Below are 10154 nucleotides of genomic sequence, written 5' to 3'. Positions count from 1 at the left end.
TTTGGGGTGAATTGGCCGATTGGGATGCTGGCGTAACCTGTGTCCAAAAGACACACGATTCTGGTGCTGGTCATATCAAATCATTTTCCGGTGGTCGAAGCATTTTCCTCAATCGCAATCCGTATGAAGCCATTTTATCTTTCCATAATTTTCTTTACGGTGGCCACACTGGACATGCACCATCTTCCAATTTCCAACGACCGGGTAAGCTAACGCGAGCTAACGTAAGACGCGCATAAAAATGGAAAATTGATTCTTCAATTTTGATGAACTGCATTATCATGACATCAAACAGAATGGCCGGATTTCTTGGTAGATCAAACGAGGCGCTGGCTAGCCACGGCGGTTAACTGGACCCAGTATTCAACTGATCTGTTAACTATTCATTATGAGGACCTCAAAGAGAATCCACGACCGCATTTGCGACGCATCTTGCATTTTCTGCAGCTTCCAATCGACGAAAGGCGATTGGACTGTATTCAGGTATGTATACTGCTTTATCGTATACTCAGAACTCTTTGTAAACAGTTCGTTTGGGGTTTAACAGAAGCATCCGCCTAAGAAATTCCACCGCAAAAGTAGAACCGAGGGACAACCGGATCTAGCAAATAGAGTTTTTCCTGAACGGATACGGCCCTTATTGGATCGAGCCATCCGATACGTCGATTACCTCACGCAAAAGACAGGCAATGGAGCCATTCCACTCGACCGCTATAGCTATTACAACAAGTCCAGCTGGAAGGGACCAGTGCCGACTAGCGTCGCACAAAATCAGACGTGGATGGAATGGATCTCGGATCAATGGGGTTTCAGAGTCGAGTCCTTTCTGAAAGACCCTTTGACTAACATGCTTCAAGAAGAAGCTAAAACCAACGTTTTCTATAGTTGGAAGATTCCTTTTGAACCCAAGTATGCTGAATCAAACGATCTGGAACACGATTTCAATTCAGGCCCACCTGTCTTTATCCAGCGGATTCGCCGAGAAAAATCATTAACTAAGGTCCCCTAGAAATTGGTGGGGATGATGCGGTTCAAACAGTATCCGTGTAATTCTTTTTTGCCTTTTTTATTTCAACTTTTGTCATTCTACTCATTGCGGATTTTAATGACGATGAAAAATGTGTTGCATAAAAATTCATATTTTTGTTTCGTGTTGTGAATAGTCATCACTTCATTGTGAATAATGAATTTGCGAGTGGAAAAAAAGGGTTGAACACACAACTGTCGTGTAAAGTCAAATTTGTTTAAATGAAATCTGAACATGCCCACGGAGAATGACACTTTGCGTCATTTTCCCTTGTTTCTGCGTTGAAAAAAAAATCGCAAAAAATGAAAAAATAAGTAAATGTTCATTGTTTTGAGTCCAACATTTTTTAAACGATAAAATAAGCCAAAAGGGAAGGTATAAAATCTACATTTTCCCATTAATTGCTTAGTTTTAGAATAAAACAGAATCAAATTGATTTTGGCACAATCCCCATGGAATTCAAATAACTCAAAAACTATAGGTCCCGCGTGGAAACGAAGTTAATTTTAGTAATATTAATAAAATTTTGAATCTAAATCACGTATATTTAGAACTATCTAAAGTTTATTGAAAAAATAAATGAAATGAGTGAAGAAGTCGGGCTTATTTATTTTTTAACCCGACCTTTTCACTAACAAATTTTGCTTAAAAATTTTTACTTGGAATTCGATAACAACTAACCTGTTCTAAGCAATGAACGATATCATATATGGTATTAACAAACATAAAGCGAACAGGTTCAATGTGAATTCATAGAAACGTTATTACACTTGAAATGTATTATATTGTTGTGGCAACGTTATCTGCGTCATCAACCAGAAACTGCTGGTATTAAACAAAGATTAATAGTATTTGGAATTGTACCAGGCCAGTTCCAGTCCAATATAGTCTTCCCTGCCTCCTAATACCTTCAAAGGACGCTTGAGCCACGGATTCGGACGTGAACTGAATCGAACAAATCCCCCAGCCTGATTTTGACTTGTGGCTTCTAGATTCCTGAGGATTTGAACCCGATGGTGGAAAGCTTCCAAGGGATCATCAGGATTGAAATGAATCTCGACGGCCAGCTGTTTGACTTTGTCGGCAAGAAAACCGGATTGCAACATTTCTGGAATGGCATTCCATTCGGAGAATTCAATGTCCATTTTCAGGACGTCGACCAGCGTCGTGGCACCGTGTTGACTCGACAGCATCTGATAAATGGTCGAAGCGGTTCTCATTTTCCATCCTGTTGTAGGATGCAATCTGTTTTTGCCATCCAAACCGAAATCGTAGAAATGAATGCGCTCACTTCGATCGTGATTACCAACGTTCATTGATGGATCAAAGGAGTAAACTTGGCAGCCGAACTCGGCCATGTCTTCGTCAAACGTCCACTGGTTGTTGATACCGAAGGAATAGACAAGACAATTGTTGAAAACCGGAGAAATTGACTGATCAAGGCAAACAGCTTTATGACCATCAGGTGCGATCACGCCGCCATCGTTTAGGATCCAGAACCCAAAATCGACAGCAGTTTTGCAAGAAGTGCTGTTGGTCCAGTGCAAATATCTGTAGATCTCATCGGCTGACATTGATTCTGTCTCTTTGATGTCATTGATCCAAGTGTCGTCAACACCAACAGGGACAGTAGGACACAAATGAAGCTGAGCTTCGTGATAAGACGTATGTGAATGGAAAACCAACAATATCACGACAACCGCAAAATTAACTGCCAAAACAATCAAACTGGCTTTTCGATTTAGAATGGCCATCATTCAAACAAGTAAAACACCGTCTGAATCTGGAAACAAGATTCGTGCCCTACACTGCTCTGGTGCGTGTCTGAAAAAGGCTGTTCAAGGCACGTTTAGGTATTTTGTTACACGCTTCGTTACATTTCATGCAACCATATTAGTGACAGGTGAACGAATGACTCACTGCTAGAAGTTATTCGAGTGTCTGTTTGTCCCCTAGAGTCCTATAACTTGCAGGATGTATATATGGTAGACAGTTCGCACCTGGTTTTGGAACGTGTACTGTTAATCAAGACGGATGGAAGTTAAATCATATAGGCCAAACAAACCGATGGTAAACGCATAAGGGCTGAACGAAAACTATAATTCTAAAGCAGTATGCAAATGCTACTATATTTTACGGATCGGTGCCTTTTCTCTTCCGTTAAGACAAGGTTTTTAAGCACAGCCACTAACAAATGCTGCGTGTCCTTCAATTTGAATGATTGCCATACATTTTTGCTTGCCATTTGGCGAGCTCTAACGCGCAATATTGTGCATTTTGTCCTGACTTTTAGTGGGATGGTTGAAATGATGATTTTGCATATCAAATTTGTTATACCAACCTAAAAGGAATCTGCAGGGCTGAACATCGAGTTTTTTTTTAGTAAGATAATACGGACAAGTTAAATACAGCCGTACTCTTGATTTACCCACTTTTCTTAAGTTCGTTACTATAATTTAAAATATTTAGATTTGAAATTTAAGGAAGGAAAAACATATATGATATATTTGATTTCTGTCATGTATAGCCTTACACTTGCTTCTATTATTTAAACTCTTTTTAAGAATTTTTCTGGGGGATCGCAATTGTAATGGTCTTGACTTCCAGATAATGATGCAAGCCCTCTTCTCCCCTATAATAAATAAATAAAACCTGATAAGAAACTAAATTAAAGAGACGAAAACAATTAACTTACAATTCCCTTCCTTGGCCGGACATTTTGAAACCACCGAATGGCGTCTGGGCCGTCGTGGCGTCATAGCAATTAATCCTAAATAAAATTTTAATTTAAAAATCTGGCCCACACGAAAGTTAGGCAACAGTTGAATACTACCAGACAGAACCAGCTTCGACTGCCTGGGCAAACATGAGGGCCGTGTTCATATCTTTGGTCATCACTCCTGCAGCAAGACCTAGAAAATAAGCAAACGCAAATTAGAAAACTTTAATGGCGGAATTTATAAAATATGCAAATTTACTGATACCATAATAAGTTTTATTAGCACGCTCAATCAGTTCTTCCATCGTACGGAACTTCAGAATCGTTTGAACAGGACCGAAAATCTGTATAAACATATCACTGATCAGTAGCCATGTGTTTTTAAAAAATGTATATAGTATACGTACCTCTTCCTTTGCAATACGCATGTCATCCGTTACATCTGCAAACACCGTTGGTTCAATAAAGTAACCTTCGGTTCCCCATTTTTTACCACCGCATTTAACCGACGCTCCTTCCTTCTTTCCCGACTCGACTAGGTCAATAATTTTGTTGAATTGTTTCTCGCTAACCTGGATTATTTAAATAATTCACTCTTATGGACTTGTCACGTCAGCCATAAAACTATCAAAGAAAATGTTCACCTGTGGTCCGTGCTCAACGCCTTCGTCGAAAGGATTTCCAACTTTGCGGGCGGCGGCCATAGCAGCAGCCTTTTTAACAAATTCATCGTAGACGTCTTCATGAACAAACGTACGTGAACCTGTAATTTTTATAAATGCCTCCTCTTTAGGTACGAATTTGAATGAAAGTAACTGAATGGTTTAAATAACCAGCGCAGCAGCATTGGCCCATGTTGGAAAAAATGGCGTTGAAACAGGTAGAGACGGCATTATCCACTACGATCCGCATGTAAGGCAAACCACATCTCTGAATTGAATTGAATTGATTGAAACATTATTAAGATCTTACAATCAGCATCGGGGAATACGACGATTGGACTTTTCCCACCAAGTTCCAAGCTAAAACGCTTCAGGTTCGATTTGGCTGCATTTTCCATGATCAATCTCCCGACCTTTACAACGTTATGTTCCAGCATTTTAGTTAAAACCTCAAAGTAAAAATAGTTGACTAACACTGTACCGCAGTTGAGCCGGTAAACGCAATCTTTTGGATGTTTGGGTGCTTCGTTAAAGCTGTTCCCACTGTATCACCGAAACCGTTGACCACGTTTATCACTCCAGCAGGGAATCCAGCCTGAAATGTAAAGTGAATCGTCGTTTATTACACTTATTCAATACAAGAAAAACACAAATTCAGTGGCTGACCTCGATTGACAGGTGCGCTAGATAAAGTGCGGTTAACGGGGTCTCTGTAGCAGGTTTGAGGACAATTGTGCACCCAGCTGCTAATGCTGGTCCAAATTTCCAGGCACACATCTTGTAAGTTGATAATTGAAGTTATATGATTTATTTAAAAGGCAGTTTACGAATGAATTGAAATGAACAAGCTATTCCTATATTTACCAATACTGGATAGTTCCCTATTTCGTAAAATGAGGAAAAGTTTATTAAAAATTATTAAAAACGTTATGGATCAATGATTACATACAAGGAATGATCTGCCCTACGACTCCGACAGGCTCCTTCCTCGTCATAACAAGGCTGCTACCATCTAAAAATGAAGACATGAATTTTGGCAAATTGACTTACTATATGCTGAGCGATAACGAGAGTTTAGTACCTGCAGGAATAGTCTGGCCGTGAATTTTATCGGCCCAACCGGCGTAATAGCGAAGGCATTTCACAGCAAAAACCATGTCGAGCTGCGCTTCTGGCAACGGTTTCCCATTGTTCAGGGTTTCTAGAGCAGCCAAATATTCGGCATCCCGTTCAATAAGGTCAGCTAACTGTAGTGCGATAAGTGCAACCGAGAAAATCGAGACAATTTCTTCAATAATTAAAAAATTATTATTCGTTTAACCTTGCAGATAAGATGGCCCCGACTTGAGGCATCCATTGTGCGCCATTTGGAACCAAGTTTAAACGCCCGGCGAGCTGCCTCGACGGCTTTATCCACGTCCGCCTGAGGTAGCACAACAAGTTGTTGAAATCAAGGTAACCATAAGTATAAGAAAATTATTTGTACTTCATCGCCTTCGGTAACGTCACATAATTTCTTGCCAGTCGATGGGTTGATGGCATCAAACTTCTTGCCATTAACTGAATCCACAAATTGGCCATCGATGAATAACTTGAATAAAGTGATGGAAATAAGTCAATTAAAATTAACTTACTGATCAGTTATCCGTAACGATTGTGTGCTTACCTTCGTAAATTTGATTTCGGGTTGTTTGGTCATTTTTTTTTGTGTCAACTTTTTTGAGGGACCAAATAGGTGTTTTCACTTCTGCATTTAGCGAGGAAATGGGACGGATTCTGATCTGCATATAATGGACTATTTATCCTATCGACTGGGGAATTCAAAATTTGAAAACCAAATAACGGAAGAAGGATTTTTCTTTGTCTTGGAATTGCGACCGTCGTCGTTATAGAATTGCACAAATATAGACCTTGCTCCGTCGAAATCAATACGCGCGTAGGCGATGATAACGTTCCCAAAACAAGTGTTCACAAAACGTTTACTTTTCGCAAGTGTGTGTGCTTCTTGGTATATCATTTTTCTTTAATCATACTTAATATAAACTTGGACTCACCTTCAAGAAAAATGATGTGCGATTCGACAGAGGAACGATAAGCTTCTAATCTTAGGTTCACCATCAACCTTGCTTAGTGTGTTTCTTTGTTTTCATGAAGTAAACTTCTTGAATTATGGCCAATCTTTGTATTTCGGAGTTAATCTATAAGGTTGCGACCATGTTGGCGTAAGTTTTGAAGGACTTGAACGTTCATCTTTTTCGTCGAAAAAAAAGTAGCAAAATGCATTTGTTTGAAGTATCGGAAAATCTGTCTCATTTAACTATTTACCGATAGCCTATTCTTGTTTCACGATCACGACTTATACTTTTTATCCTTTTCTCATATTCTGGCTCTGCTTCAATACGTAATAAAGTCTTGGGTTTTGTAACAACAGTTGGTTTTCGTTTCTCCTGTTACAACGGCAGGTAAAATGCAAGGTTTATCAAAGAAAGCTCGGAAAGGAAAACGAATGAATTCTGAGTTTTAAAAATGAAGAAAAACGTCACATCAGTTCAAGTGCAATCATAACTATATTTTCCAAACTTGACTAGTATAAGGGCTCTCTTTTTTATTTGATTTCTTAAATTTTCCAGTAGCCATTGCCAAATAAAAAATTTACATTTTTACCCTGCTGGAGGTATACGGGTATTTATTGAGTCATGCCATGTCATGGAAATCTTTTCATTGGTCAAATAACGCCCCAGGCAACGAATAAAAAATCTTTTCATTGGTCAAATAACGCCCCAGGCAACGAATAAAATCTAGAACAATCGATGACGTGATTCCGTTTTATTCAAAAGCTGCCTAACTAACGGGAAAACTAATATTTTATTTAGCCCGAATTTCAGGATGCTATTATTTTTTGCTTAACTTAAAAATACAGCGAATCAAATACTTATTTACAAATTTTAATTAATCTTGAGACTTATAGTTTTTGAGAAATTAGAATTTTAAAAGTAGTTTCGCTATCATTACTTTGATTGCGTTTAAATCAAAAATTGCTTAACAAACAAAAAAACGAATATGCCAGTCTGAAATCAGCGTACAATTTTGATTGTACAGTGTGATTTTTATATTCAATTCTGAGAGATGTCGATTTTTTGCAGATTTTAACAAAAAGAGAAGGTCTTCCCACTTTTTCATTTTTGACAAAATTCTAGACCTATTTTAAAATACATGATTTCGATTCAAAATCGAACCGTAATCACAAAAAATCTGTTTGTTTTCACACAAAGTTTATGGGTTTTCCAATAAAGGCACACAAAAAACGGGTGAACTGTGCTGGCGCGCCAGCAGCACGTTGGATCCGTTAAATACAAAACGGTCTAGTTTGATGGAAAATCCAATATTTTCCCCCAAATCGGCGTTGAATTTTGTGCATAACGTGTAATTTTTATCGAATTCATAGAGATGAATTTTTTGGGCAAATTTTGAAAAAAATAGGTGGAATCCCCACTTGGGAATTCCCTTCCAAATTTTCCCGCTTTTTTTTGTTTTTTACAAATAACTTAATAAATAGATAACTATACATGATTTAGATTCAAAATTCAACGAGTAATGAAGAAAAGCGACTTGGTTTACACGTGAGACTTAAAGTTTTTGAGTTATTATAATTTTAAAAGTAGCCTAGTAGTTGTGCCCCGAGTTGTGCTATAACTAGCCTACAGGCCTACTTAGATTGTGTTTTATTCAAAGAATAAATAACTAACGAGAAAACTAATATGCTAGCGGGAATCATATAATTGGTCTCATAATAGGTTAGATTTGATCGAATATCGAGTAAAAATTGTAAGGGCCGAATTTTTTGGTGAAAAAGTTGGGCTTGAAAATAATCCCGACAAAAATAAGCCCGGCTTTTACGCTCACCATTTTTTTTTAAAAGCCATGACAATTTCAGCTATGGTTTTAAAACTTACAACAATATCAGTTAGAGACTAAATAAGGTCTTGCAGGTAGATGGCTGTTGACCAACATGATGGACAAGAAGTTTTCTTGGACGTCTAAAATTTCAAGACTGTATGTCTCCAATGATCAGGTTAATCACGTGACGTATTTCAAATTTAACATTTCCTGAGAAATCCAAGCGTTTCCGTGATTATTTCTTTCATTTTGCTACAAGATACTCCCATTAATAAATGGCGATCGAATTGTATCTAAACATTTTACTGCTTCATCGATATAAGGGCCCTTCGGAGGACGTAGCAGATCGAACGAAGAGATCATTGTCAGTAACAAAAGAATGCAAAGAAGAAACTTGGGAATAGAGTTTTTCTCAAGTTGATGATACGACCTTTTATTGGATAGAGCCATCCGATACGTGGCTTATCTCAGCCATAAGACGGGCAACGGAGCCATTCCACTCGACCGTTATTGCTATTAGAACGAGTCCAGCTGGGCAGATTGGTCGCACGAAATCGGAGATGGATATACAACCGATCTCGAATCAATAGGGATTCACAGAAGAGTCTTTCAACGAAACACAATTTCAACTGGAATTCTTCGAGAAGAGGTCGGAACTTTTTCTGTATTAGTTCGCTTCTGAATCAACCGATCCGGAAACAATTGCAGCACTAGTCCGTGCTGATGCTTCTACATCCAGTAAGCACTTCCTAGACAACACAAATTCCGTCCACCGTCCACAAAGGAACCGCCCACAAAGGAAACCACAGGAAGCAATTATCACCTTTCTACTAGCCGTTGCAGTAATGTTAGTATATAGTAATCAATCAAATTTATTCGAAGGCCATCTTATGAATTCATTGGGCGAATGGCTAATGAAACTAACCCCAATAAAACGAACGTTGGATTTTTTTTTGTGACGGAGAAAGTGTATTGATTTAATAAGGAGACATGTTGATCAACATCAAAAAAGGAAAAAAAAAAAGCCTATGCCTTTAAAGTTCAGCTATATATATATACCAATGAAATCCGGACATACCAATATGGAGAAAAGGAAAAAATAAAAGAGAACACTCTACACCCTTCGCTCTTGTGTCTGTGATCAAACTAATTCACGTAAAAAAAAAAAGAGGAGGCAAGAAAGATAGTCATTACAGATAGGCCAATATGATTTTGCACCGTTTCGATAGTGAAAGATAACGCCATCAGTCAGCGAGTTCCAAGTAATTCGAAATACATCAGACAATTTTTAAAGAGTAAAACAAACCGAAAATGGTGGGACTACAGAATAGGGTAGATTATAGAGCTGGGATCAAAGAAATGAATAAACAACACGGAGGGAAAGACAAATGACAGAGAAAACAAAGCGAAAGATCGATCTAATGACACGAGAGAGAAAAATAGAGAAAGGCAGGAGGAACGAGGAAGAGAATTAAAGAAAGAGAAGAAAACAGTTGGATGAATAGAGTTTTTAAAACAAATGAGCACAAACAAAACATTGACGACACATCCCGATTGTTTACGAAAACTTTTCATTTAAGAGAATAAACATGCTGTTTTGTTTTTGTTTTTGTTTCTTTTTCTCATACAGGGTTTTGGTGGCAGTATTTTTTATGGTACTCGACACACATCGAGGGTTACAGATGAACAAAGAGGAATTGAAATTTAAGGGCCAGCAGAATGGAAGAAGAAGAAATTGATTTAGAAAAAAAAAAAAATTTGAATTCAAAGCAATATTTGAAATGACAAGCCATTTGGTCATGAGCCGAAAATAAAAGAGGGGAAGAAATCGAGGGTGATGTTAGTCTTG

General features: G+C 38.1%; 3 protein-coding genes and 1 long non-coding RNA gene across 4 annotated transcripts in view; 2 read left to right on the top strand and 2 right to left on the bottom strand.

Moving 5' to 3' along the window:
* LOC116931778 (WSC domain-containing protein 1) overlaps positions 1-1361 on the top strand; it is a 6616-nt gene extending 5255 nt beyond the window's left edge. The window contains exons 5-7 of the mRNA XM_045179930.1: positions 1-204; positions 296-483; positions 548-1361. The exon at positions 1-204 is cut by the window's left edge and continues 3 nt beyond it. Coding sequence (XP_045035865.1) covers positions 1-204; positions 296-483; positions 548-1009 — 854 coding nt within the window. The 3' untranslated portion in view covers positions 1010-1361. The remainder of the gene's footprint in view (positions 205-295; positions 484-547) is intronic.
* A 508-nt stretch (positions 1362-1869) lies between these two features.
* LOC116932754 lies at positions 1870-3057 on the bottom strand. The gene has a single exon (XM_045180471.1). It carries the CDS (start codon positions 2782-2784, stop codon positions 1870-1872), a length of 915 nt encoding a protein of 304 aa, XP_045036406.1. The 5' UTR covers positions 2785-3057.
* Positions 3058-3504: 447 nt separating this feature from the next.
* Positions 3505-6264, bottom strand: LOC116932752 (retinal dehydrogenase 1). The gene is made up of 16 exons (XM_045180470.1): positions 6075-6264; positions 5895-5999; positions 5730-5831; positions 5490-5655; positions 5358-5420; positions 5273-5289; positions 5075-5185; positions 4890-5003; positions 4719-4821; positions 4580-4645; positions 4391-4509; positions 4154-4318; positions 4012-4090; positions 3861-3939; positions 3723-3797; positions 3505-3659 (listed from the first exon to the last, which is right to left on the bottom strand). Exons 1-16 carry the CDS (start codon positions 6105-6107, stop codon positions 3587-3589), a joined length of 1470 nt encoding a protein of 489 aa, XP_045036405.1. The 5' UTR covers positions 6108-6264; the 3' UTR covers positions 3505-3586.
* LOC123477095 lies at positions 4259-5061 on the top strand. Its single transcript, XR_006652393.1, has 2 exons — positions 4259-4499; positions 4583-5061. It is a non-coding gene; the product is annotated as an uncharacterized LOC123477095 (long non-coding RNA).
* Positions 6265-10154: the final 3890 nt, after the last annotated feature.

The sequence above is a fragment of the Daphnia magna genome, linkage group LG10, assembly GCF_020631705.1.
Source record: "Daphnia magna isolate NIES linkage group LG10, ASM2063170v1.1, whole genome shotgun sequence".
Taxonomy (NCBI): domain Eukaryota; kingdom Metazoa; phylum Arthropoda; class Branchiopoda; order Diplostraca; family Daphniidae; genus Daphnia; species Daphnia magna.
The sequence above is the reverse complement of the archived record's forward strand: the minus strand, read 5'-3'. Positions and strand labels throughout refer to the sequence as shown.